A 26,785-nucleotide genomic window follows, 5' to 3' on the forward strand; every position below is an offset into this window, starting at 1 on the left:
CCGCTCACCATCATCAGCAGCGAGCAGATTACACTCATCATGAGTGCGCTTAACAGTAACAGCAGCAGCAGCAGCCGCCCTGCAATAACAAGCCAGCTCTCCCTCGAGCTCGAGCTCTCACTCGCAAACCCTACTACAGCTGCAGGCTGCAGCTGCACTTACTCCCAAGCTCGCTCCACTGTCTCCACCTCACCCCGCACAAATAAACAACGCCAATAAATCCATCTATTCCATCCAAGAATTGAAGAAGAAAGAAAGGCAAGGCCGGTCACTCGCATCTCCCCCTCATGCGCCGCAAGAAGCACTCGGACCGGGGCGGCGGCGGGGGCGGAACGGAGCTCTTCATCTGCTTCACCTCCCGGCCTTCCTCCTCCTCTTCCGGCCTCCGCGCCTCCGGCTCCTCCAAGGTCTTCAGCCCCGGCCGCGGCGGCGGGAACGGCGCTGCCGACGCGCCGCCGGCCGCGCTGCTCCGGCCCTCGCTCAGCCGCCGTCTCCGCAACAGCGGGAGCCTCAAGGGAGGGCAGTCGCCCATGTTCCCGCCCGGGAGCGCGTCCGGCGGCGGCGGCGGCAGGCGGGGGCGCGGCGGGCTGGAGCCTGCCGAGCCTTCCTCCCCCAAGGTCACCTGCATCGGCCAGGTCCGCGTCAAGGGCGGCAAGCGCAAGCCCAAGCACGCCGCATCTTCCTCCTCCGCCGCCGCCGCCGCGCTGCGGTCCCGGTCCAGGCGCGGTGGTGTAAGCGTCGGCGGCGGGTCTGAGTCCAGCTTCCGCCGCGCCGGCGAGGACAGGGATGGCTTCCCCCTGGGGAAGAGCCAGAGCCAGGGTCAGGGCCAGGGCCAGAACCAGGGGGGCTGGGTCTACCAGATCCCGGTCAACATCTGCGAGGCGCTCAAGACCTTCGGCTCCTGCGGCGGCCGCTCGCTCTGCTCCCCGTCCCGGGAGCAGCGCCGCGGCGGCGGCTCCGCTGGTGGCGACAACAAGAAGCGCCGGCGCGCCCCGGCTGGCGGCGGCAGCTGGCTCTGCGGCGCCGCCGTGGCGCGGTGTCTCCTGGCGATCCAGGAGGAGGACGACGAGGCCGGGAAGGGAGGCGCCGCCGTTGGGCCCGCGGACGAGGCCAAGGAGTCCGGGGTCGGGCTCGTGATGCAGGGGTGGGACGTCGAGGATGACGACGAGGAAGAGGATGAACCGGGCATGGTGGTGGGCAAGGTTGAAGTTGAGAAGGACGACGAGATCTTGGTGGTGGGGGGCAAGGAGGAGGAAGGGAGAGTCAGCGTCTGCATCCCGCCAAGGAACGCGCTCCTGCTGATGCGCTGCAGGTCCGACCCCGTGCGGATGGCGGCGCTCGCCACGCGCTTCTGGGGTTCCCCTGCTGCGACCAATGTCGGCCATGTAGACAATGGAGAGGGTAAAGGCAACGAGGAAGAAGAGAAAGAAGGGGGCGAGGGTGAGGCCTATGCAGAGAAGGAATGCGATGAAGAAGAAGAAGCTCGTGGTTCAACGGTTTCTGCTGAAGAAGTGGCATGCCGAGAGTGCGGTGTCGTTGAAGATTGTGGTAGTGAGGCCGGGGATGTAGGTCAAGTAGAGGCAGAAGCAGAAGAAGAGAGCTCTAAACATGGAGATGTGGGGGAGGAAGAGAAGGGTGGAGGTTGCCGAGAGGACGGAGAGGGGAAGGATGAGCCTGCGGAGGTGCGAATTGTTCGCAAAGACACGGGTTTGGAGGTTGCTTTGGCAGGAGAAGATGCGAAGGGCGAAATCCAAGTGCCGGGAATGGTGGAGGTGTTGGTGGACTCTAAGGAGCCCGCTGATGTTCCAAGACAGGAGAAAGAGGAGGAAGAGATGAAGGGGAGGAGATCGATCAGCAGCAGCTCCCCATCAGCAGCACTGAAGGAGGACCGTAAATTGCGACGGTTGAGCAGTAGGAGGCGCGTCCCTAGCAGCAGCAGGGCCTCGTCGAGCAGTGATCGGGTAGACAGGCGACACAGCTTTTCAGCTGAAATGGATGCGCGGCGATCAAGCTTCTCGAGCTTAAAGGACTCAAGGAGGGCTAGCTTCTCAATCGATAGGGATGGACGAAGGTGGAGCTTCACGATTGAGCAGGAGCATCTTGTTGCAGAACCTAAGGTTTTGATGTCATCCAGGAAGAAAATTTCCTCCGAGCCAGAGTCAGAAAAAGATTGCGTTGTTCTTGTTGCACCAAACAGCGTAGAGGAATCCCAAGATGATGATGGTAAGGAAGAAGCAACAAAGGATGGTGAGGAAGAAGAAACAACAGAAGGGGTGGAAATTAACAAGGACGTTGAGAAGTTAGAAAGCAGAGTTGATGAGAAGGATGCTGTGGAAGAACAGCAGGTGCAGAGGAAGAAGAGCGGTGAATTGCCAGATTGCCTCCTTATGATGATGTGTGAACCCAAGCTCTCCATGGAAGTGTCCAGGGAGACATGGGTCTGTAGCACCGATTTTGTCCATTGGAAGTCTTACCAGGGACAGAAAGGCCGCAATGGTCGCCCACAAAAGGATGCTACTGGTAGCAACGCTGCTGCTCCGGAGGAGCTGAAGGATATCAGCAATGCTCAGGACACCAGCATTGCAAAGGCCACAGAAGAGAGTGGAGAGCCAGCACTGGTGAACTCCGCATCTGTGCCACCTCAGATAGTCCAGAAACCACCACCGAAACCAGCCGTGGAGCAGAAGAAACTTAAGCTAGAGCTGCCGATGGTTGCCAGTGTGTCTACGTACGCACCGTTCGTTCTGAAGCGCTGCAAATCAGAGCCGTTGCGGTCATCCGCGCGCCTGGCACCCGACGCGTGCTTCTGGAAGGACCGGCATAGGCCCCTCAATGCCACCGGAATCGGCTTCTGATTCCGGCCGAGACCGAAACTGCTGGTATGCTTGGTTATAGCTAGCTAGTGACTCTCTTAAGTTTATGAGCTTTGTTGTGTAATTGTAGTGAGCTTTGTTGTGCAACAGTAGTAGTGAGCTTGTTTCATGCTTGGTTCTCTGTAATGTGATGTGGACAAGGGGCAACAGATAGTAGCACGTTAAGTTACATCAGATAGATTAGGGAGGAAGGAGTATGTGTAAAAAATCTCTTGTTGCTTGCTTTCCTGGTTGTGCTATTTCCTTTTTCCCCTGATAATCTTATGCAGTGCTGCAATAGTCGAGTTTTTTCCCCAATCAATATCTTACATCCTATTTCCCTGCTTGGATGCTACATATGAGAAGGTTATCTTACTTGGGAGCATATTCTGTGTGCAATCATGGTACGGTGCTAACTGCTAATGACTAGTGCCAAAAAAAACTGTCAAGCATCTTTTTCTCAGTTTTTTCTGTTGGACTGTGACACCTCAATTATGTGTCTGTAGAGAATCTAGTATTCTCAAAATATCAGTTGTTTACTTGAGCTCTGCTTACTGTTTCCAGAAACCTTCCAATTAGGGGGTCATTAGATGAAGGGGAAGTACATCCAGTTTGTCTCTCATTCTGGTACTTGCGTTTCTTGTTAAGGCATGCATATGCGATGGGATCTGGGCATTAAAAGTTTCTTAACTCCCTGCTGCTCGTACCATAAGCCAGTGTGTAATGTGAGTAGTACAAGAAGCAAGAAGGATTTCAATTCGTTTCTCTTTCGGCCAATGTGTGAAAATAGTACTAACTTGAGTGCTTTAACCTCTTATTAAAGCTTTGTTTTGAGTTAACTTTAACTCTGGATTGAGATATACTAATATACCAGTCATTAGATAGCACCATAGGGTACCAAGTTGTATCAAGTTTGGCAACAAAGCATCAGGTATATATGCATTCAGGTGCTTGACATGAACACTGTCCAAGCAACAATGTTAGGGATACTTAAACAGAGTGTGGTGGGGGACAAGCAGGTAGGGAGTAGACCACCACCACCACCAATGGCTGCCCTAAATGCAATCTCCTTACCTCAAATCAGACACTTTCTGGTCCCTATCTCCTCTGCCTGGCTACTTGCCCAGCTCTAATTGCTAGCTGCCTCTCTACTCTAGTGGCCGAGTGCGATCAAAGCTCCTCCTTTTTTCCATTTTTCTGGGTTGCTTTGCGGTGGTGCACCATGAGTCCATCACCATGGCCAAAGCCAACAACAGCTAGCTTTTGGCCTACAGAAAAGAAATCAAAGGCTAGCTTTGGGGCTTTTGGGCACTGGTAGCTGCTGCTAGCTGTTGTGCTTGCCTCAGCCTCGCACATGTGCTGCTGCTGCTGGGTTGGTCCACGCCACGCACCACCAGCCAGCAGCAGCAGTATCTTTGAACGGCCGGGAGATGAGCTGGGGCCCTTTTGCCGGCAGCTTAGCAATATAGCCTTTCGAGCCATTTGCAGTGCATGAATCACTGCACTGGTAGTAGCAGCAGCAGCAGCGCCAGCAGCAGTTGGCACTCACACCGTTGGGGACGCATGATTGGGTTCTGATCTGGACTTGGGGAGATCTCTTCATTCTCACGAGGCTATGCTGGCGTTCTCGCAGTGGATTATACTCCCTCCGTCTATTTAAATTTGCTCAAATATAAATGTATCTGTGTCTAAAAATCATTTAGATACGTGTAATAAAAGATTATTTAATATGGGACGGAGGGAGTAGAGAGAATGGGCTTGTGAGGAGCTGGATTAATTTGGTAAGAGCACAAGCTAATCCCTGTTAGAGGGGATCAGAAAGAAAGGCCACAGAGAAATGAAGTTCCTCCCACAAAAAAGTACCCTCTCCGAATTCCTGTCATTGTTTTAGTTCAAACAATTTTGGATCGGAGGGAGTACTTCTTGTTCTTAGAGAATCCAAAAGATGTCCCAAGTCTCCAACAAGCGCACACAAACTGAGGACCTCGATCAAGCATTGTGCGGAAAATAAAAAGGGTTTTGTCTTCACTAGTTTCTTTTTTTGGTTGTTTTGTCTTCACTAATCGGTACTACTTAGTAAATTAAGCATTTGTTTCCAACAACCCCTGTCACAGGTTTCTCTGCTCTTTCATGCATCCAATAGCATTCTAACGAACAACGCTATCCGACTCAAGATTCTCCATGTTTTTTTATACTGTAAAGTGTCAGACAGGCCGAGGTCGGATGACCCTGTGTCTAGAGAAAGCTGAGAGAAGGGAGAGCATATATTAACGAGAAATTAACAAACAAATTAATACTCTGACGTTGTTTGCTGTAGTGGCTGGTTTGGTGGGAGATGTTGAGGAGGAGATCGCCTCCGTCTTAATTTGGACTCTTTGGTGGCCTCTGTTGTCGTCGCTTTGGCACAACTCTTGTGCTCTGTTCGATCCCTTGCACGTTCAGCTAGTTAACGCGCAAGCAAATTAAACCATACTCTATCTAGCAGCTAGCTCTCCGTATCTCCCTGAACTGCAGGTTTATTTCGAAAATTTATAGATTATTTTTATAAAACAGCCGACGCTAATTAATTAGAAACGGAGAAAGTAAGTTTTTAGGTGACAAGTGCGAGATTATCAAACGGTTTGAAAGTTTTTATACTGTATATAGATTCGCATTTCTACCGTGCAAAATAAACCCAAAGATCGATGTCTCCCTGTACGCACGTAAAGGCTCAATTGGCTACTAGTGACATGGTGCCAGTGTCCATTTCTGCATTTTGTTTCTATAGCGAGGAGATTGTAATAGTGGGAATGTTTGCTGGGACGTACAGTAAAGCACGTAGCCAGGACTGCGACAAGAGAAATTAGCAACACGTCACCACTGTGTGGAGAGAAGCAATATGATGGATAGGGACGTGTAGCTAATCTAGCTTGGCCTGGACCATGCCCAGGATCAATGTAACTTTGAGACTTGATCATCTTTCAAGGCTCTCATGTACCTTGCACGCACGCACAGATATATACCATCATGGTCGATCCAGATAAGCTGCTTGTGGTGTGGTACTACATAGGTATAGCTTAATCATAGGTTAACGTAACTAATCATGTTGCTTTGCTATGTGTCTGAAGATGCGGTGTACGCTCGCTGTCTGATTCCGACGGATCATCGACCGACCGACCTGTCCATGCATATAGAGCTAAGCTAGCGCTGGTCCTGATCGACAAGCCCGGCCAGCTCGCCGTGCCATTAATTCATAATGATGATAAAATGGATTGATCATAATGTTGCTATAGCTAAGGTTTCTTTCCTCTTTTTTGCCCCCCTCGATCGATCACTTTTCGTGCTGCACGCGAGGTGTTGGATTCTCAAAGAGATGATCATAGCTTTGCTTTAGCAACGCTAAAATCTCAATCACGCCAAACAGGCAGGGCCTATGTATCTATGTGCCCCTCCGTCCAACAAAAGATACTTGATGTATCTAGACATGATTTAGTGTATAGTTGCATTCAAATTTAGTTAAAGTTGAGACATCTTTTATTGGACGAAGAAATTACTGTATATCTATCAATATTCCAGGGCAAAATGAATTGTTAGCAGAAAGCTTGAAAGAATTCTAGCTAGCTAATGGCCTAATATACATCCGGATCGAGACAGACAAGCAAGTACAGGACCACCATGCAACACCAAGACCATCATACGAATACTACTACTAACAAAATACTAATCTAAAACAGATTATTAATTAAATGATTAAGGAGCATCGGTTGCCATGCATGTTGGTAGCGCCAGAATCGGGGCGCCCCATGTGACGGCCGATTGACCAGTCCACAGTCCCTTCCAGTCCAGAGATTACCTAGCTGGCCGACTCATGCATGAGCTTTGCTGCTTGGGTCCTGCTGCATGCTGTGATTGTCCCGGTCTCCCAGATTAAACATGGATGGATGGATGGATTGAGACCTCTGAGAGATGGACGGATGGATTGGTACCTGGTTTGTTGGGTGTCGGGATGAGTTGGATGGACGGACGTGATTGTATGTATGGATGGAGAGAACTGAGGTAGTGTGCTGCTGTGTGGGATTTTTTGATACCTCTGCACTGCTGACACAAGTCTCTCGTGACTGTATACCACGAGACAGTCGTTCAACTCATTAGTCAATTCAGCGTGACTCGTGCTGTATCTTATCTGCGACAGCCGAGGACGGTCTGGTTATCATGTAAAGCCTGCACGGTCGTGTACGAGTTTTTTTTTTTTACAGAGGCAATCGTACGAGTAGTGTTTTCTGGGCTAGAGCCTAGAGATGGAGTACAAACTAGCTGGGCCTGCTATGGCATGGCCGCATGGGTCACTGATTCCCTCGTGTTCTCTCGGGTCGGATAACAAACAATTTAAAGGGAGGGACTGACTGACGTGGCTGCATTACCTTCCCAAGGCAACAAAGGCCCCAAGTGTCCATTGGGCTTCGCTTAAACGGAGGGACTGGCTGACTGACATGTCGCGGTGCCAGTCCAATGGGCCGCGCGGTTTGTGGCACCCGGCCGGCCTGCTGGTTACCTGGGCCTCACTTTCAGTGAAACCGAACAACTCGTTCGCTCTTGTCTCACCGCCGCGGGACGTGTTTTTTGAGCCTGCGCAGGAAATCGTTGGTTCCTCTGTGCTGAAGCAATTTCAGGGAGATTCCTTCGATAAAACACCACGCTGTTATCTCTCTTTTGCGTTTATGTTTTGTTTTTCATAAGAGAAAGGAGGCAACATGTCTCAAACGCTGGAACGACGTGTCATCCTCCTCCAAATCACGAAGGAGAACTGACCAGACAGCTCCGACCGAGTGTGTACGTCCCCGACTAGCTTGATTTGTTTAGGGGACGTGGCAGGTTTATCCGCTGCACATTTATCGACCGATTGGCTGACATTGACGTGCATGCATATACGGAGTATTTGCATCTACGGGTGTTGACTTCAGTACTACTTCCGGGTGCTCAATCGATTGATCTGCTTCTTTGGGACAACCAACCACCTGCCGCATATCCGGCTGTTACGTGTTGGTGACGTGTACCTGGAATATGTACTGCTGGACATACATGTCCCAGGACTGACTAGCGGCCCCTGAAATTACTACTGGCTCGTAGCCTCGTAGGGCGAACAGCCCGGTTCATCGCTACAGATAGATGGTATTGGTACTCCATCCGCCTGACCAAATGTTACATCCTGATTCTAAATTTTTCTTGACTTAAATTTGCCTAAATATGAATATATCTATTCTTAAAGTGCGTCTACATACATGTAATATTTCGACAACAATTTAGAATTGGAGGGAGCACATGTGTCTAGACGACATACATCCATGTCTGAAGAAAATTGAATAACTTGGTATAGGACGAAGGAAACATGTGCAGCGCCGGCCCACGGCACACCTAGTACGAAACTACGGAGTACGAACTCGCTGGAACGACAGAGGATGATGTGTTGGGTCCAGCCCGTCCGTCAAATCGGCCCAGAACAGAAAGCGGCTGCCAGAAATGGTTCCTTCCCTACTGCGGCTGCTCCACTTTGTTTTGTACTTGAACAAGCTTAGTATCTTACCCTTTTTTTTTTTGCGAAGAAGCTTAGTATCTTACCTAGTGTGGTTAAAACGAGAGATACTAACAGACAGGAGATACATAGACAGATACGTCTGTGTGTGTGCGTGTATCTGACGACGTACGAGAGGTCTCGACAGGCGCCATCCGTCCATTCCATCGCTCGCAGCAAAGGCACGATCGAGCTAGCACTCACACAGTTTCCACTGTACCGCTGCGAGCAGCTGAGCCCGCCCCGTCCACACGTATAAACGCGCACGTCCGCGTCCAAATAATTTTGGACCCGAGCTGAGTGCTCGTCTGCTCGACCGCCAGCAGCAGCAGCTATATAGCGACCCGGACGAAAGCTGACGGGCCGAGGTTGACATCAACGTATACCCCCAGGAATAGGAAGAAGAAGAGGAATCAAAGCAGGAGGATCTTCTTCCGTATCACCACGGAAAACACGCTTGCATCAGCAGAAGCACAAGAAACAAAGGTTTTTGCTAGTAGGAGTACTTGTACTGGGGTGCTCGTAAAAGTCAAGCCCGGAGGAGCAAGCAGGGAGACATGGAGATTTTCCCTGTCTCCGTCGACCGACCGACGGACGGACGAGCTAGTGAGGAGTGACCGTGTACCGCGGCGATGTTTACGTGCGTGCCAAACGCCAAGGCCGCACGCCGCCGTCGTGGGGCACGCCGGACCCTGTGTTTGCTAGTACCACTATGGCATTATTGCACAAATTAAGACGTGACATGCGGACGTAGAGCCAAAAAAATTTATAAGCGTGCGTGGGTCATGTGCGGAATTTCTGCATGAGCAAGGCAACGACGCAAGGCCTACATATATATATATATACACATATACCAGCATGTGTATATATATATATATATATGTGTGCGCGCGCGTGTGGGTGGGGAGGGGGGGGGGGGGGCGCGCGGCGCCCTTGGGACACGGCATCGTTCAGCTAGCTAGGCACGTGCTGCAATCAATCATATATGCATGCTACTGAGGCTGCTGTCTTGATCTCGTGGCTTTGCTGCATGCGGGGACCCGATACACACGGCATGGAGCCATCGGACGAGAAAGAAAGAAAGAAAGAATGGGCCGCGCGTTGTTTGCGGTCGATTCGATGGAGCGGTGCCTCTGCGTGTGTGTGTGTGGCTCTGGCTGGCTGCAGATACCACTAGCTAGCGGAGTAGATTAGATATTTTCGGCGCGATGATTGTTACTCCCTCACTCAATGCAGTGTGCCCCTAGGGGATCGAGTGAGTGTCTACTCTCTCCAGCCTTTTGTGTGTATCTTCCTGCTGCGTGGGGTACGTAGCATATTCAATTAATTCGGTATGGTCTCTTCCCTGCTCCTGCTGCTCTAGGACAAGATTTATACGGAGAGTACCGCGCGCTGGTATTAAACGTGTAGGCCGGCCGGGCGGCGTGGCATTGTTGTCGATCCTAGGCATTCATGTAGCTAGGCTCCTTTTTCAGCCGTGCATATTCGGACAGGTCCACCAAATTAACTAACGCAGGCAGGCATATGAAGGAATCTCGATCTAGCATTCTAGCTAGCTCATTCAATCAACCAAAAGCTGTTCATGTGTTTGGACGCGCGCGCTCGCACGGACGGGCCGGACGGACAATAGAGAAGCTTCCTCGCGAGATGATCAGCGAAAAGCGGCACAACACAAGACGCGCTCTTGGTTTCACGGCCCCCGGCGCCGTACTTAGGTTGATGACATCGCTCGCTGCAGTGCATGCCCAGTCCCCGCCAGCCACCGGCCGATTTATATATCTAACGCGTCTGATCCATCCATCCATAAATCCATTTCATTTATATATCTAAACGCGTACGTGTGATCCATCCATCCTCGATCTTCCTGCCTGCCGGTCGATCGGGCCGTGGAGCCATTTCACATGCGTCATGCGTCTAATTCGTTTTTCTCTTTTCTCAAACACGATAGAGTGCATCATCATCATTCGATCATCAGTTTTCAATTTTTGACGATGCGTCATCATGAATGAATGAATCCTAGCTTCAGCCAACGCTGACTAAACACAAGTGTCGGTCGGTCGATGAGGTCATGTGGCACGGCGTATTTGCTTAATTTCCGATAAGGAGGAAGTTTCCCGGTCTCTGCATCAATCGATGCACACAGTCTTGATATTATCATTGAAGTTTCAACTCATATTTTACAATTCAAACTCATAACAAGCTAGAAAAGAACACAGACCTCCTAGCCTATTACTGGCTCGCAACCCAAACCAGACGAATAATTCTCATGGAACTATCTCCAATTGGTTGCACCAAAACTCCAAATATCATCTGCATCCGTCTGATGCAGAAGGAAAGTCTTGATCCGGTTCCACACCGGATAACAAAGCAACTATCACAACATCACCAATTGCCAGCAGAGCGACAGCAACCACAATGGCTACCACAACACCACCGCTTGCGTCGACAACACCCATCCCTGCCGCAAGTCAGGCGGCATGTCCAGGTCCAGCCACAAGCTGGCCTCCACCAACGTCAAGTCACTGACAGGCGCCGGCATCACCACCAACATGACCACAAACCACCCGACGGAACGACGCCGACAACAACACCGACAGCCGCGCCGCGTTGGCCAAATCCATAACCTCCATCAGAAGCGACGACAAACCCACCACCAAGAGTGCCATCAACCAAGGCAGCCAGGGCATCACCCAATCTGCCCTCACCTCCTTGGCCGGCGCCACAACTGTGCCCACTGACGAGGCGAAAGATCTGCGTCCACCCTTCCCGGATCCATCACGACAGGAACGAGAAAGAGGGCGTCCTAGTCGCCGCTCGGCCAATCCACACACGGCCGAGCCACCTTGCTTGGCCAACGCTGCGAGACCTCTGCATTCCACAGCCACCACACACCGATTAGCGACCATCGCGCGCCGATCTGCAGCCCTCCCGCCGACGAGCTCGAGACGATACACCACCCACCACCGTCCACCCCACACGGTGAGATCTGCCATGGCGCCTTGGGCAACCAAACCAAGCGTTGCCGCCAGAAAATCCACCTGAAAATGCCGCTGCGGAACATACAGCACGGGCGCATCCTCCTCCGCTTGATGCTGCTTGGCAAGGCTCTCCTCGATCTTGGCGCTGATATGCACTAGCAGTACATATATAGGTGCAGCTTGATGACGCCCCAGCAGCGGCACTTCCCGTCGGCCACCGTGTGCAACGGTGCCGAGAGGCAGGCGGCTACCCATGGGCGGCTTCTCGGTGTCACTTTTTTCCGGCCAAGATAAGCACGAGGCACGATCGCAGGTGTCGTGGTGGTGTCACGGTAGATGCCATAGGATTGTTTAACTTGGGACCGATGGACGAAGGATGAACCGGAGGAGGGAGGACGTGAAGGAAAACACGCACAAACACACGAGCGCGCCGCGGATTACCCAGGTTCGGAGCCCTCTTGCCGAGGTAAAATTTCTACTCCTGCTTTGTTGTATTAGCCGAGATAGACAAGATCTTACAATGACGCTCCTTGAGCTGTATTCTTGAGGAAGAAGAAGAAGAAGGGGAAAACCCTAGATGCCTAAGTGCTCTCCATTTCTCCAGGGAGGGGTAGTGCTCTATTTATAGGCCGACTATGTCACACTGACATGCGGGCCAAGTTCTAACATCATCTTCCTTGGGCCCCGCCAGGCACGTGGCTTGGTTCCCTCCGGATGGCACCGCAGGGGACAAGATAACTTTACTTTACCTGCCACCCTGCAACAAGTACTGTTGACCTCTGCCGGCTCCCGTCAGAGATTCTCTTTCGGTGCTTCTTTTGTGCAGTCGTCTGGCACCGCTACGTAAGCGGCGACTGCTTTTCCCGCGATAATGATGACGCTGCTTTTCTTGCGCCGCGTGGTCAGGATAAGACCGTTGAGGAATCTCGGCACGGGCCGAGATCTAGGGGCTCGTCCTTATCCTGCAAACTCATAAGATAAGATAGTCATGCCGGCATATACCCGGTATGCCGGCTTAGTGTTAATTTGGCTTTATGATACCGGCATAGTTGACCATGCCGACTTTGCCTTTGTCATCTCGACTAGAGTGCGTCGTCATGATCCTATCCGGGGTCATCCCCCGACAGCAGGCGCCGCCACCATGGCCATAGGAGGAAGTGGTGCGGGATCGCCCCTCCGTGAAAAACGGATCGGACGGTTTCTTTATCTCTCTGCCCTCCACATTTGCTTAATTTAAACGCGTGAAATCAAATTTAAGTCATCCCGCGAACAGGGCAAAGGGCAAGCAAAAGTCGTCACCACCGACTCTCGCAAACGGAAGGTCAGTACTACTCCGTGGTATAGTACTGAGCTAGGTCTACCGACGATTGGTTTATTGGTAAGCAAATTTGAGACCGGCCGGTGTTGTGCTGCCTAGTCCACGTAGCTAGCGAAGGGCTTGGCTTTCTCTCAGAATCATACCACTACTGCACTACGTATGTATAGGAGTACTAGCGTAGATATACAAGTACTAGGTTCTTTGTTCTCGATTCGATTCGGTTCGGCGGTCACTTCCCTGCCGTGCCCTGACGAAATTAATAGAGCTAGCGAGCGGCCTAGCGTACGTACGTGTACACGTACAGGCAGCAGGGCGCGCGAAATGGATTACGGAGCACCAAGCATTCAACGTAGGCCGGCCGGCCGGCGGTGCCATTTTTCTGTCGTACGTACGTAGCTTATTGCATTTGCATGAAGCCATTTTTCTGATCAAGAAAGAATGAAAGAAAGAGTTGACCAAAAAATACAGAGATGGATGGACCTCTTGGCTATTGCATTTGCATGCATGCACGATTGATTTACAGTACGGCTTGACGTCCCTGTGTCCCCGCCACTGATTTCGTTCATTTGGAAACGAGAAACGCATTGAATTTCAACGATACTATATCTACGCATTTGATCGATCGGTCGAAGCCATTTCACACGTGGCGCGCATGTGCTTGGGACGAAAGCAACGTGCGCGCCAGCGTGTTGCATGCCGCTTCATATTTTTTACTCCAACGCGCGGGGCATGCATAGTACTATTGCATATAGAAATGTGTTCCCAGGCTCAGGCTGACAAATTAACCTGTGAGATTGAGAACACCATCGATTTCACGCATGTGTAACATACATACTCCTATATACTCTATATACTAGTATGTGCTTCATTCGCCTCGATCGAGCATCTATATTGCGTAGCATAAGAGGTGGTTTTATACAGTATATGGTCTTTAATTTTCTCATCGGTTCTACTCCGTATATGACACTATATTATTGTAAACAAAATAATTGATGTTGAGGAATTGAAAGACGGTAACGTGATAAGAGCATTTGAAGAAGGCTTGGCTCGATAAGCAAACATGCATGACAGCAGACGGCATGCAGCCCCAGCTGCAAACGTGTATATGCTCGTTGTCGTTGACCCCCGTGCCATATATATAGATCGAGTGATAGAGCCCATCGATCGTCCTCGCCGGCCGATAATAATTGTTTACGGAACGGCCAGAAAAGCGTTCGATCCATCGTGTGGCTCATATGCTCTCCATGTTAGTTATAAATATACTGGAGTGCCTTTTTGTCTTTCACGCCTTATAGCTACCAACTTGTTTAATTGGATCGCAATCCAAGTAAATTTTAAAGTCATCGAAGATATATCAGATCGATCGACCACCGGTATGATTAGTTGTACTACTCGTTTCAGTTCTCTTAATTGTTGACCACCACACACGCTTAATTACTACTCGATCCAGTTAACGTCGTGTTGCCTGCATGCTGCCACCGACACCCTCATATATGGACCTAGCTTCTCCGTGCAACCCGGCGAGTTCAACGGTCCAGATCAATAGAGACAACCGCTCAAAGCAATTCATCAAGAGACCTGTGCACGCGTCATCAATTCATCAATTTTGTTTTTCAAATAACGTCATTGCGAATCCTTCATCTAATAATGGAGACGAGAGAAATGTCGGTCATGGATGCCATTTAATTAATCAAGCTTGCGAATAATGTAAGATCAAAGTTATTAGACGATCGACATACATCACCATCGACTCCCTGCAGCTCTCCCAAGGGAAGAGTATATGAGATAACACGTTCAACCGGTCCATTAGGTTGTTAATTACTCCTAAAACAATTTCAGAAACCTGCTTAGTTAACGAGCCAGATGAGGTAACAAAATGAACAAAGCACGCGTGCCACACATCGTCAGAGTTTACGCCTCGAATCCTCGATTAGTTGGGCCGTCAGCCTCAGAAGACTTTTGACGGCCAACGATAACGCGCCACCTACCCCGATCCACCCCACCAGTCAAGAATTAGCAGTCGCTATAGCAAACACGTTTTTTTTATTGTATTAGTATTATATATTTCTGGCTAGAACATGTCGCTAACACAAAATGGTACCACCACCAAATGCTGCCGAATTCTATTATTAGTACTTTGTTGGGGATCTCATGGATATATACTCGTTGAGATTCTAGTCCACTCATACGCGATCCCAAGGATGATCAAACGCTTAAGCTACACTGTGCCACTGTGGTGTTGATTTGAGACGGGTGCTTATATGGGGCTAGTCTTCGGCATATTCCAAATGGCCATGTTGGCCAAAGTGTAGTCCTCCCTCCGTAGGTCATGACAAGAGAGGGGATGATGTGTGATTAATTAATTTGCAGGTCGTGTTCATTGCACAGTTTTTTTTTACTTCATAATGTGAGCTCCCGCTATTTCCCATTTCTTGTAAAAATATATTGCGCGAAAACTATGGAAATTGTTGTTGGTGCTTGGTTTGTTAAGTCAATTTTTAGAAACATGTGACCGGGCTAGAGCCGAAATATACTAGAGTGATTGTTTGTCGGGTCGAAAAGTATGCATTTTTCTTTTCAAAATAGGCATATGAATTAGTCCTAAATCAAACTTGTACATTGGAGGATTGAACATTTATGTGGAGTATATTGCTAATTGGTCCAAAAGTGCATGATTTGACCACAGCGCATAGATCTCAAATGAGACCACTCAATTGTGAAGTTACACCCTACTCTATACCCTTTTCCACTCAATTGTGGAGTATACATTACTAGCTCCTCAACTCCCATCCCGTTAGCCTAGCTACCTACTCCCTCCTTCCCATAATTTTTTATGAGACAGAGGGAGTACAATGACAGCAAGCGTATACCTACACAGATTGTACTGTCATTAAAAAAAATTCACATTCATCGGCACGTCATTTTTATTTTCTTTACTTTCCCATCAAACTTAACTGCGAGTGCGTCCACGCGTACACAAATTATAGTGGCATTCCTTATATCTTTCGTGTCGTACTTAGGTACAAGTGAGTGCATGGGTATTCCGGACTCGCTCCCTTATCTTTCTCGTCATACTTAGCTACAAGTAAGGGCACGGGTATTCTGGACTCAGTTCATTATCCTTCTCGTCATACTTAGCTACAAGTAAGTGCACGGGTATTCCGGACTCGCTCCCTTATCCTTCTTGTCATACTTAGCTACAAGTAAGTGCACAGGTATTCCGGACTCGCTTCCTTATCTTTCCGGTAATACTTAGCTACAAGTAAGTGCACAGGTATTTCGGACTCGCTTCCTTATCTTTCCGGTAATACTTAGCTACAAGTAAGTGCATAGCTATCCAGACTGTACCAGCATTTTTTGGAAGAAAAAAAAAACACTCATTCATCAGCACATCGACTCGCTTCCTTATCTTTCACGTTATCTTTCCTGCCATACTTAGCTATGAGTAAGTACACGGCTATCCAGCCTGTACCAACACTTTTGAAAACAAGCACGCATTCATCAGCAATCGACTCGCTTCCTTTCCTTTAGCGCCTCTTTTACGTTACCGTAACCCGCTCAACAATTTTTCTCATACGCGCCGTGTCGCGGTGCGAGCGCGGTGTCCGTGAGTTGTATGCGCGTACCTCGTGTTCTAAAGATTTCTCCTTTTTGTAAAACATTCTAAAGAAAAAAAAATCGTTGCGGGCTAGCGGGTCACGCCGGCCCGGGTCCGGGCTTTGCCACAGGACCACACCACTTCTGTTGTCCGGACTCTCACGCAAAGCGACGTCAAACACACCAAACACCCGGATCCAATAACGCAAATACCAGAAATACCCTTACTACTTCCCCAGAACTACTCGTTGTACCACTTGCCACTGGGAGATACTAGAGGGGCAAGACCGTCTTTATGCGCCCAAGTCGTTTTACTAATACCACCCACCTCGCCGCTGCTCTGCTCCTCTCTCCTCACCGTGCTTCCTGCCTCCCTGCTTCGACTTGAACTTGTTCTCCTACTCCTCCTTCTCCTTACGACCTCGTGGGGCGGCGAGGCGCGTCCGTTTCCCCCGGCGAGATCTCCCCACCATGCCGGAGGCAAATGCGGCTGCCCGCGGCGGCGGCGGCGGCGGGGATGCCCGGGCGGCGGAGCAGCGGAGCAACAACAAGGTAGAGATGCTCCTCGGATACTCTGTTCCGGAGCGAGAGATTTAACTTCCTCCTTTCTCTTTTACTTGCCATATTGGTAGCCTTCCCGTGGATTTCTGGGTGCGCCTGAGCTCTGTTGTGCTTGTGCTGCGGGCTCGTGTTCGTGTGTGCTGATGGAATGGATAGAGATGCTCTGCTGGATTTTGGATAAAGATGCGGGTTTCCGGGTGTGCGATTGATTCGGATGGCGGCGGGCTCTGGTGACACAAACAGGAAGAGAATTCGTTTCCTGGCCGGGAGGAGGCAGAGGCACCACCATGAATTGTTTCCTTTCCGGATTCACGGCGATTTCTTGCCTTGTTAGGAGATCCGGATTATCCAGAAATCCTCGGCATATCTGCAAGATATCCGGTTTCTCTTTGCTCAAGGCATTGAATCCTTGCAAATCCGCCTTGTTTTTGACGCTTCCTCGTTAACCCAAAGATAGCAGCGCGGAAATTCTTCGCTTGCTACAGTCTGCTCCCTGTGGATTCGGTGAGGAGTCGTCTTGGTAAATGATGGGTATTGGATTCGGTGACTGGGTATGTTTATCCTAATCCAAGTCGGCGCGGTAGTCTCTTCCCTTCTTTCCTTTTATTGGAAAGACAGTCAGCGCTGCACATATATTCCTCGGAATTCATGCCCATCAAGGAGGCGTAAATATGTTTTCCGATATTTTTAGCCGAGAAGGGGTAGCTTTTTCAAGAGTTGCCTTGCGGCAAGAGTTGTTGAGCGATCAGTGGTTTACCACAGCAGGAGGCAAAGGCCAGTGCTATCTTGTTCCACCAGGGACTACTGTTTTTTTAGTGGTGAGGAAGCTTCTGCGAAAGCATCTGGTAGTTGCCGCTTTACCATTTTTAGAGAGGGTTGACGCAGATGGGTTCCTCGTGCGATTTCATCTCTATGATTGCTTTTTGTTATTTACATGCTCTGATTATGGCGTTTCATCAGTTGGTGTAGGTATTATTAGGAGTTCAAATTATAAGATATGTGCCTTTTTTTTTCCAAGTTGCCTTTAAATATGTCATTTTAGTTTTGAGGAAGAAAATTTGTTGCGTGCAGTGCACAAGGCTAACTTTTCCGACTGATTTTCAGAATTCGGAAGAGATGGGTTTCTTCAGTGAATATGTGGATGCCAGCAGATACAAAATCCTAGAAATCATTGGGAAAGGAAGCTACGGTGTTGTATGCTCAGCTATTGACCAAGAGACTGGTGACAAGGTAGCAATAAAGAAGATACAGAACATCTTCGAGCATCTATCCGATGCTGCTAGGATCCTCCGTGAGATCAAGCTTCTCCGGCTTCTACGGCATCCTGATATTGTCCAGATCAAACATATAATGCTACCGCCATCGAGGAGGGATTTCAGAGACATTTATGTTGTCTTTGAACTGATGGATACAGACCTCCACCAAGTTATCAAGGCTAATGATGACTTAACAAAGGAACATTACCAGTTCTTTCTCTATCAGATGCTTCGTGCGCTGAAATATATCCATACTGGTACGGATCTTTAGATATCCCCCCTTTACCTTGAAAGGACTTCTAGTACTTCAATGTTTAGAATGAGCATCAACAGTTCTGACTAGTACTTTATTGCTTGACTGCTCGTTGAATATTGTTTTTATCTATGTTCTGATGATTAATCTTTATGTGGCTGCAGCCAATGTTTATCATCGCGATTTAAAGCCAAAAAATATATTAGCAAATGCTAACTGCAAACTGAAGATATGTGATTTTGGACTAGCAAGAGTTGCATTCAATGACACCCCTACAACAGTTTTCTGGACGGTATGTTACTTCTACATTTTACTAGATTTAGTTGACAATACTTATACTTTGTTAATTCTTTTGGATAAATTGGATAGTGTGCTGTGTTCCGTACCAAAGAACGCTACTTGCAACTTAAGCCTCACTGTCTTCTCCAACTTAACTTGTAGGACTATGTTGCCACTAGATGGTACAGAGCTCCCGAGCTCTGTGGTTCTTTCTTTACTAAGGTAATTAAAGTTTCTTCATCCTGTGGTTTTGCATATTTGGGTATTCTTTGCGCCACTTTCTCTTTCTCCTACGTTAGGGTTGTGCATCCTACGGAAAGATGTTTAAATTGTAGCTATGTGTTTCCTTTCGTTTCTCCTTTGATGCAGTTTTTGCTGATAGATGCTTTATTACTGTGTCATCATCATGGTTCATGGTCATCATGTGAGACATACAATGCAATCCCATAACATCATACCACGCCTTTTTGCTAAAACAATCGATATTGTGAATGTGGTATGCCTGCTCATACTTGAGTTTTCCCCAAATTATCTAGTTCGCAGGCTGTGTTGTTCTATTGGAACTGAATTAACATCCTAAATGGTTATTATTAGGTTTTCATTGTCCCTTTGTTATGTTTGGATACATCACTGGTTTTAAAGAGGTCTAGCATCACTGGTTTTAACAGGGTGCCTGTTTTGGCACTATATTTGTGTACATGCTCATATCATTACTTTATGTCTGTCAAATCTGCTATCTTTTGTTTTCAGTTCCTATGTTAAGTTGATGATACTAAGCTAACTCCTTCATTGCAGTATTCACCAGCTATTGATACCTGGAGTATCGGTTGCATTTTTGCGGAGATTTTGACAGGAAAGCCTTTGTTCCCTGGTAAAAATGTGGTTCACCAATTGGACTTGATGACTGATCTCTTAGGTACACCATCAACAGAGACAATTTCTCGGGTATGATTGACTATTTGTGGAAATGGTATCATGTTGAATACTCCAGCATAAGTTGTTCCAATTCTCAAATGTTGTTTGCTCCTTACTTTGATTACTGCAGATTCGAAATGACAAGGCAAGGAAGTATCTGAGCAGCATGAGGAGGAAACAGCCAATACCTTTTTCAGAAAAATTCCCCAATGCAGATCCTTCAGCGCTCAAGCTCTTAGAAAGGCTTCTAGCATTTGATCCTAAGGATCGACCAACTGCTGAAGAGGTAGTCATATCTTAATGAAACACAATTTTCATGTTAATATTTTGTGCTGTCATTTGTTTTGCTTCAAATCATATATTTACGGTTTATATATTATTCTAACAATTGTTCTGTGCATAATCAGGCATTGGCTCATCCCTATTTTAAACGTCTTGCAAGAGTGGAGAGAGAACCATCATGCCAACAACCAATTTCAAAAACGGAGTTTGAGTTTGAGCGAAGAAAATTTACCAAAGAAGACGTCAAGGAACTTATATTTAGGGAGATATTGGAGTATCACCCAAAACTTCTCAAGGATTACATGAACGGTTCCGAAAAGACAAGCTTTCTATATCCTAGGTTTCTACCTTGACATATCTTGTAGTCTCTTATCCCTCTGTAATTTTGTCTGTGTAGCATTATTCACAACTTATGCCCTTGACTCTTGATTTTTCTGTTATGCAGCGCTGTTGACAATTTCCGGAGGCAATTTGCGAACTTAGAGATAGATGGAGGAAGGAGCGGGGCGGCTGACAGGAAACATTTTTCTCTCCCGAGGTAAGCTTACATTATTACAGTTCTTCTGAATGTCACCATAGCCTGTGTTAAAATTGATTAAGAACCAAAACGCCTTAGTTAATGGTCTTTTTCACAAAGTAAGCTTGCAATACTTCAAAGATGTATCCATGTATGGTATACATGGAGATCTTAAGTGCTTGCGTACTTGTGATCTTGGCAGTTTCTGAAATTTGATGATTTGTTCGACAATCTGCAGGACTACAACAGTCCATTCTGCGCCAATTCTTCCAACAAATGGTCCAACCTCTCAAGTTCCTCAAAGAATCCCAACAGGTAACTGATTCTATTTACTATTTGTCACTTACTTATTTGTTTTTTTGTGTACTTCAAAGAGCATCAATCTAATGTACTTCATCGTTGCCACTGTCGCAGCTAGACCAGGGAGAGTGGTTAGCTCAGCAATGCAAACGGACAATCCAAGCGTCTCTGATCGACACAATGGACGAAGAGTAGCCAGGGATCCGGCAGTTCCTCCAGCAGCTGCCTACCACCTGAAGTCAGACTACTCTGACAGACAGCATCAGCAGGAATTTGAGAAGGATCGTGTGCGGCCTGACAGACAGCGTCAGGAAGAGCTTGAGAAGGATCGCATGCAGTACAGGCCAGGGCATCACTCCATGGATGCCAAGGTTGCACCAGAGATATCTCCATACATGCGGTCTTCGCCTTACTACATACCTCCGTTCAATGGGATCGCCGCGGTTGCAAGTGGATACAGCAAGGTTGCTGCAGTCACAAGGATGTACTAGAGCAATGGCCAGTCGGGTTCGCCGTGCCTGCCTTTGCTGAGCGTGAGAAGGGAGTGAGACCAGCCATGATTGACATTCAAGGCACAAATTCAGAGCGTAAGTCGGTGGTCCATAGATGATCAAGTGATGCAAGCCATGGATGCCAAGGAAGAACTTCTGGCTGTGAAAACGGCGAGCATCGCCCATGTCCATTGCTGTAGATACTGTGTGCCAATCTTCTCTTCTTTCTAGAAGAGGGAAGAAAGACAGTGAATTTTCTCCTCTTTTTAATTAGGATTTAGGGAACAGGCGCTTTTGTATATATTACAGCGAGTTCTGCTGCTCGCTGCTGCTGCTGCTGCTGCTGCTGCTTGTGTTAACAGATTCAAACAATCCTCTCAGAGGTGAAGTATCTCTGTTCAAGAGGAATTTTAAGTTCTGGAGTTCCTTTGCCAGACACCTTTTATGGAATGGTCGTAGCTGTGATGAATTGCTAGTTGTGATGGGTTAGCCGTGATTTTTAATCCTCAGTCTGGTTGTGAGTACTATTTCAGTACAACAAAGGAATCCTTAAATTTTGTTCTCTTGCATCCGGAAAAAATCAATACCGGTACATAAAAATCATTGGATATATATATATCATATTAGTTGTGCCTATGTACAGTCCTACGGTACATTTTTCAGAAAAAGGGCACAGAGTTCACTAACCACTACTCAACAATCTCTATGACGCATAGCTTCTCAGGAGAGCAAGAATCCAAAACACTTGAAACATCTGTAATCAGCCGGTGAGAGTTCACCATCTCTGGCTGGACGGCGACCCACTGCCTGTCAGCATGCTCGACATGTTCATGCTTCTCAGGGTGGGCAGAGAACCTGACCTTGCTAACATCTCTGCACATCTTGTTCAAGTGGTCGATGGAAAGAAACAAATCAAAATGATCATCCGTTTTATTGCTGGTCTTGTGGAGCTTGATGCCGACATCCACGCCACGAGAACTTGCAGTGCCGAAGAGCAAAGGATGCCCGAGGACTAGTCCGCCAGACAAGCTGCATATCTGTCGAAAGTAAAATTTGTTTCAGATGTCAGCTCGTCATTAGATTGTTCAAGCTCAAATTCTCGAACAGCAAAAGATTTGAAATGCTGGCATGCATATTGCTGTTGCTTAGCAGAACAAGTTTTCAGTTGCAGATTGCAGAGCAAGATGAAGTTTGGTAACTGGATATAACCAGAATTTTCAAATAGGCAATGTATATTTCATCCAACAAACCAGACCTTATGTGGAGTTTTCCATAATTTCAAACAAATACTAATTCAACACAACAAAAAGTAAATAAGTGAGAGGGAAGCACGAAATGAGGGAAAATTAGGTCAATGGCACATGATCATACCTGTACATACTCTATGCCCATTGTATTCAGTGCGTCCAAAATTTTATTTGATGATAGCGAGCTGAAAATCGCTCCAGTTCCTGCTGGCCTTTGAAGTATCTCCCACGGGGATTTCAGCAGAATTTTTTTACTCTTTAGCTCAGAAGATAGACCGACAACTGGAAGTTTCATCTCTTCAAGGACCCATACCTGCTCATTCCATGAAACATTTATTGTAAGCAGAGCTTGGCCATATTGAGATACCATGTTATAAACGAATAGAACTTTATATCGGTGGAGAATCTATATTAATAACTGAACATAACGGGGATCTTTCCCTATTTGCCATCCAACTCTCTTAAGACTGATAATCTAATATCCAGACACGGACAAATTACTGTGGATAAAGCAACAAAGATTCTCACAACGCTATGGAGAAACTGGATATACAAAGAATCCACATGACGAATGCGGAAAAAGTATGCAAGAATAGAGCACAGAAACAATATGTGTACAACTGGATTGATGAACATACCAGCAAGCTTGTATACTAAAGAACAAAATTCAGGTTTTCCGTGCACTTTAGAACAGTCTGAAACAAAGCTGAAGCATTGCTTCTCTGGGCTGGCCTATGATCATTGTGGAAAGCACAAGAACATAGTGTGTGCAGTTCCAATAAGAATGTGGAATCTAATAAGACTGCCAAGTTATTGAATAAAAAAATAGAAACAAATAGTCACATTGGTTGACCCTTTTTTTTACCTTCTGAGTGTCAAAACCAAAATAGTCATTCTCCACCAAGTAGTTCCTAACTGAATCCACATGATCGGCTGGAGAAACAATAATGAATGGGGGAGACAGATGATTTTCATCAACCTGCATCAAGCAAAAATGGACTGTCCATATATTAGTAGTTTTTGTAGGTGGAACTAATAGGAAGCAATCAGCTGATACCAATTACAAATATAGCAAACAAACAGCAACCAACTGATATCCACTGTAAATTTTGTCCTCGAATGAGCAGATTAGTAGTTCGGATGATATATTCACCAAAGTATATTCCTTGTAATAAAGTGAGCTGCCCAATTATATCATAGCACAATGACATTGGCAGCAAAGGAGACTGGGTCAACCTTTAACATAAAGAATCATGATAGTTAGCAGTTCTCAACTTTCCCTACATCTATTATGTTCTTCGCAACTTTAGGCAACACATGAAACAACCAAGAACTGTACCTGTCAGTCTGTCCTTATGGCAGCATGGTCATAAAATATTCAGCTCAAATACAGAAAAACCTGCAGTGGCCATCCACGAAAAATGCGTACCTTCATTAACTCACTAAAAGAACTAAGCAATTTCCGAAACTCAGCATCCAGAACATCAGAGTCAGAGCAACTTGTAACAAGTATGATTGCTGCTTTTGACTTCCGAAGGATCTCACGGCCTATGTTAAATTCATTACTGAAGACCTGCTTCCCTTTTTCTCCATGGTTCATGAGGGTCTTGTAAGGTATTCTCATCACATTTTTTCTTGGTGAAGAGGAATTTACAAGAACGTTTGTTGATGTGCTGAAAATTGCAAAGTTTCGAAGAGTAAGCTGCAGCTAGATTAAGAAATCACTAATACCTACTCCCTCCGTTCCATAATTCTTGTGTCAAATTTGACCAAAAATGGATGTATCTATTCCTAAAAAGTGTCTAGATACATGTAATATTTCAACAAGAATTATGGAACGGAGGGAGTATTATTTTACTAAGATAACATAAAGGTTGATATGATTACATATAGGAGCATTAGGAACTGCAAAAATATGTGTACAGAAAGTCTTTTGTGAAAAGTGAAGAGCAAATCAGCTTCTTTTGAAAATCTGCAGGACAGAGAATAATGGGATTCACACCGCACAATATGCACCTGTCAATTTGCTTGCTGACACAATGCATTGCATGCTTGAACAATTGAAAGTCAATGGACCCAATCTGTTCTGCAAGTGAAGCCTTTTCAAGTTTGTCTCCTGATAGCAAACCTTCCAGAATATGGCCCTGTTCCATTTCCTGCAGTATCTTCTTCGCTGCAGTTATGCGACGCTGTAGCTTCTTCTTTTCCTTCCAATCCTGTAAAAGTTCAAAAAAAATGGTCAGGTTTAAAAATAACATGGCAGGCAATAACAAATGACTCAGATCATTGCATTGATATTGGTTAGAACCTAAAGCATGACAGTTCAGTGTACACTTCAGAAATGCTCTTTAAAAGAACGGTTGCATAAGAATATAAGATGCATCTACTATCTGCAATAGTTATGAAAGCTGCCTGTATCAACATTGTGACTCTTAAGATCTGACATGTTCTTTCTTTTCAGTTCAAGTTATGCTCTGTAGAAGGGATCATGGCATGCATGAAAAGGAGACGCGGACCTAACCATCGTACGCCTTTCTTTTTTTGATCTTTCAGGACGCCTGTTGATCTCAAGAAGCCCCTTTGGTGGTGTAATCCACATCTCTCTACTCTCCATATCAATATCAGGAACAATATCTTCAGCAAATGGAATCCACACATGCTCACGGGATGGAGTTGAATCCTGATTTTCTGAATTTGGCTGAACAGCACTCTCAGCAGAGCCAACCATAACCTGGAGAAGATCGCCACCTCCAAAGTTGAAGACCTGAGCAACTGTTCCAACAAGCTTTCCCGTGTCCTATTAAGGAAAATAGAAACATTAACTTTGATATCAAAATTGTGATGAAACCTCCCACGGAGAAAAAAGGCATCATATTGTGTCGATGCCGGTGAACATTTTGATGGGGGTGTTTACTTTTAGTGGGTGGAAAGAACAATGTGGCAAGGTAACAATGACTGGTTCCAACAGTACCAATAAAATAATAATTGCATATGATATCACAGCTTTTTTACAGGAAAAGGTATATGGTACTGGTATTTAATGCCATGTAATCTGAAGTATCATATACAACATTACATAAGGACACAACCATAGTGCTATTTTACAGGATATGTGTTCATTTAATTTAAGTACTGAAGGGCCCCAACCTCCCAGAGAGCAAGCAACATATTACATCTACTTTTCATCCAATTATCAACTGTATTTTAGTTCTGCATAGGCATCAATTATTTACAATGTAGATACTGCTGCGCTTTTACCTTTGCTCACATTGTGGTTTCTTTTGTTTTTACTGAAATAAACAAATGAAGCACCACAGACTAATGGAGTGAAAACATCAAGGAAGAAAATGTACCTTGACAATAACACTCATGCCGACGAGGTCACGCGAATATATTTCGTCCTCCTCCATTTCTGGCCTATCCTCAGATTTCACAAGTATCGCTGAACCAACTATTTGCCTGGCCTAAGAAGAGTTTGGAACGAATTTGCATCAGACGCTAACCAAACACATGACAACTCATATCACAGCTAGATGATTACTTGCAACGTTCGTTCCAGAAATTAAACATGGCCAGTAACTACGCTAACATTATTACTAGTTCAGTCAGACAGATGGATGAGACAGAACAAGTGGCTCTATTGGAGTGCAGCAGAAACAAACAGACCTCGTCCAAGGAATCGACGCCATCAAAGCGCACGATCCAAGCCTTCTTCCCCGTGTGGGCTTTTCCTCGAACAAGGTCGAACTCCCTAACCTGCATCTTCCCGGCAGCACGAGCCCGCAGCCACCTCTTCCCCGGCTGCCGAATTCGAACAGACAAATGATAACGGGGAATGTGAAATTCGAGCGCCAACTAACATCAAACCGACCAGACTAGCAGGAACTGCGAGGGAAGCTGGGGGGGAGAGAGAGGGTACCGTGGCGAAGCGGAGCTGGGGGAAGTCGGTGCGGGGCGACACGAGGACGTCGCCGCGCACCCCGTGGGCGCCGCTCACGTATCCCACCTCCACCATATCCTCCTCATCCATAAGCTCCTCATCCCCCTCCTCGTAGTCTTCCTCTTCCTCATAATCCTCCTCCTCTTCCTCGTCCTCGTCCTCCTCCTGCTGCTGCTGCGCGTGGCTAGGGCCGGAGAGGAGAGCGGCACCGGGGCGGGGGGGCGCGAGCGCGAGGCGGCGGGGATGGAGGCGGGGGAATGGCGCGGGGAGGCGGAGGTACGGGGAAGGGTGGAGCGGGAGGGAGAGGGAGACCGGCGCGGAGGTTGAGGCGGAGGCGGGAGGCGCCATTTGCACACCGCGAGGGGAGCTGCCGGTGCCGGCCCGGGTGTTTGCCGCTCGGAGACGAGACGAGCGACAAGAGGATAGAAGAGGCTCGGAGACGAGGGAAGGT

General features: G+C 47.2%; 3 protein-coding genes across 4 annotated transcripts; 2 read left to right on the plus strand and 1 right to left on the minus strand.

Annotated features, from left to right (window-relative positions):
- On the plus strand, window positions 1-3,174 carry LOC100841524. The gene has a single exon (XM_003567828.4). It carries the CDS (start codon window positions 288-290, stop codon window positions 2,853-2,855), a length of 2,568 nt encoding a protein of 855 aa, XP_003567876.1. The 5' UTR covers window positions 1-287; the 3' UTR covers window positions 2,856-3,174.
- Window positions 3,175-16,622: 13,448 nt separating this feature from the next.
- Window positions 16,623-21,622, plus strand: LOC100844368 (mitogen-activated protein kinase 7). Its single transcript, XM_003567836.4, has 10 exons — window positions 16,623-16,845; window positions 17,959-18,367; window positions 18,528-18,655; window positions 18,805-18,864; window positions 19,438-19,587; window positions 19,688-19,843; window positions 19,965-20,179; window positions 20,285-20,377; window positions 20,595-20,671; window positions 20,771-21,622. Exons 1-10 carry the CDS (start codon window positions 16,765-16,767, stop codon window positions 21,145-21,147), a joined length of 1,746 nt encoding a protein of 581 aa, XP_003567884.1. The 5' UTR covers window positions 16,623-16,764; the 3' UTR covers window positions 21,148-21,622.
- A 113-nt stretch (window positions 21,623-21,735) lies between these two features.
- On the minus strand, window positions 21,736-26,785 carry LOC100844980. Of its 2 annotated transcripts, none has more exons than XM_003567838.4 (9): window positions 26,314-26,782; window positions 26,061-26,195; window positions 25,748-25,858; window positions 24,916-25,191; window positions 24,411-24,610; window positions 23,824-24,067; window positions 23,260-23,373; window positions 22,519-22,707; window positions 21,736-22,184 (listed from the first exon to the last, which is right to left on the minus strand). In XM_003567838.4, the coding sequence occupies exons 1-9, from the start codon at window positions 26,680-26,682 to the stop codon at window positions 21,837-21,839; spliced, it is 1,986 nt and encodes a 661-aa protein (XP_003567886.1). In that variant the 5' UTR covers window positions 26,683-26,782; the 3' UTR covers window positions 21,736-21,836. The 2 variants fall into 2 exon arrangements, with proteins under 2 accessions (XP_003567886.1, XP_024314806.1); XM_024459038.1 differs by lacking the exon at window positions 21,736-22,184 and adding an exon at window positions 23,033-23,126 and having other exon boundaries at window positions 22,547-22,707; window positions 26,314-26,785.

This window comes from Brachypodium distachyon, chromosome 2, assembly GCF_000005505.3.
Source record: "Brachypodium distachyon strain Bd21 chromosome 2, Brachypodium_distachyon_v3.0, whole genome shotgun sequence".
NCBI classification, from domain to species: Eukaryota; Viridiplantae; Streptophyta; class Magnoliopsida; order Poales; family Poaceae; genus Brachypodium; species Brachypodium distachyon.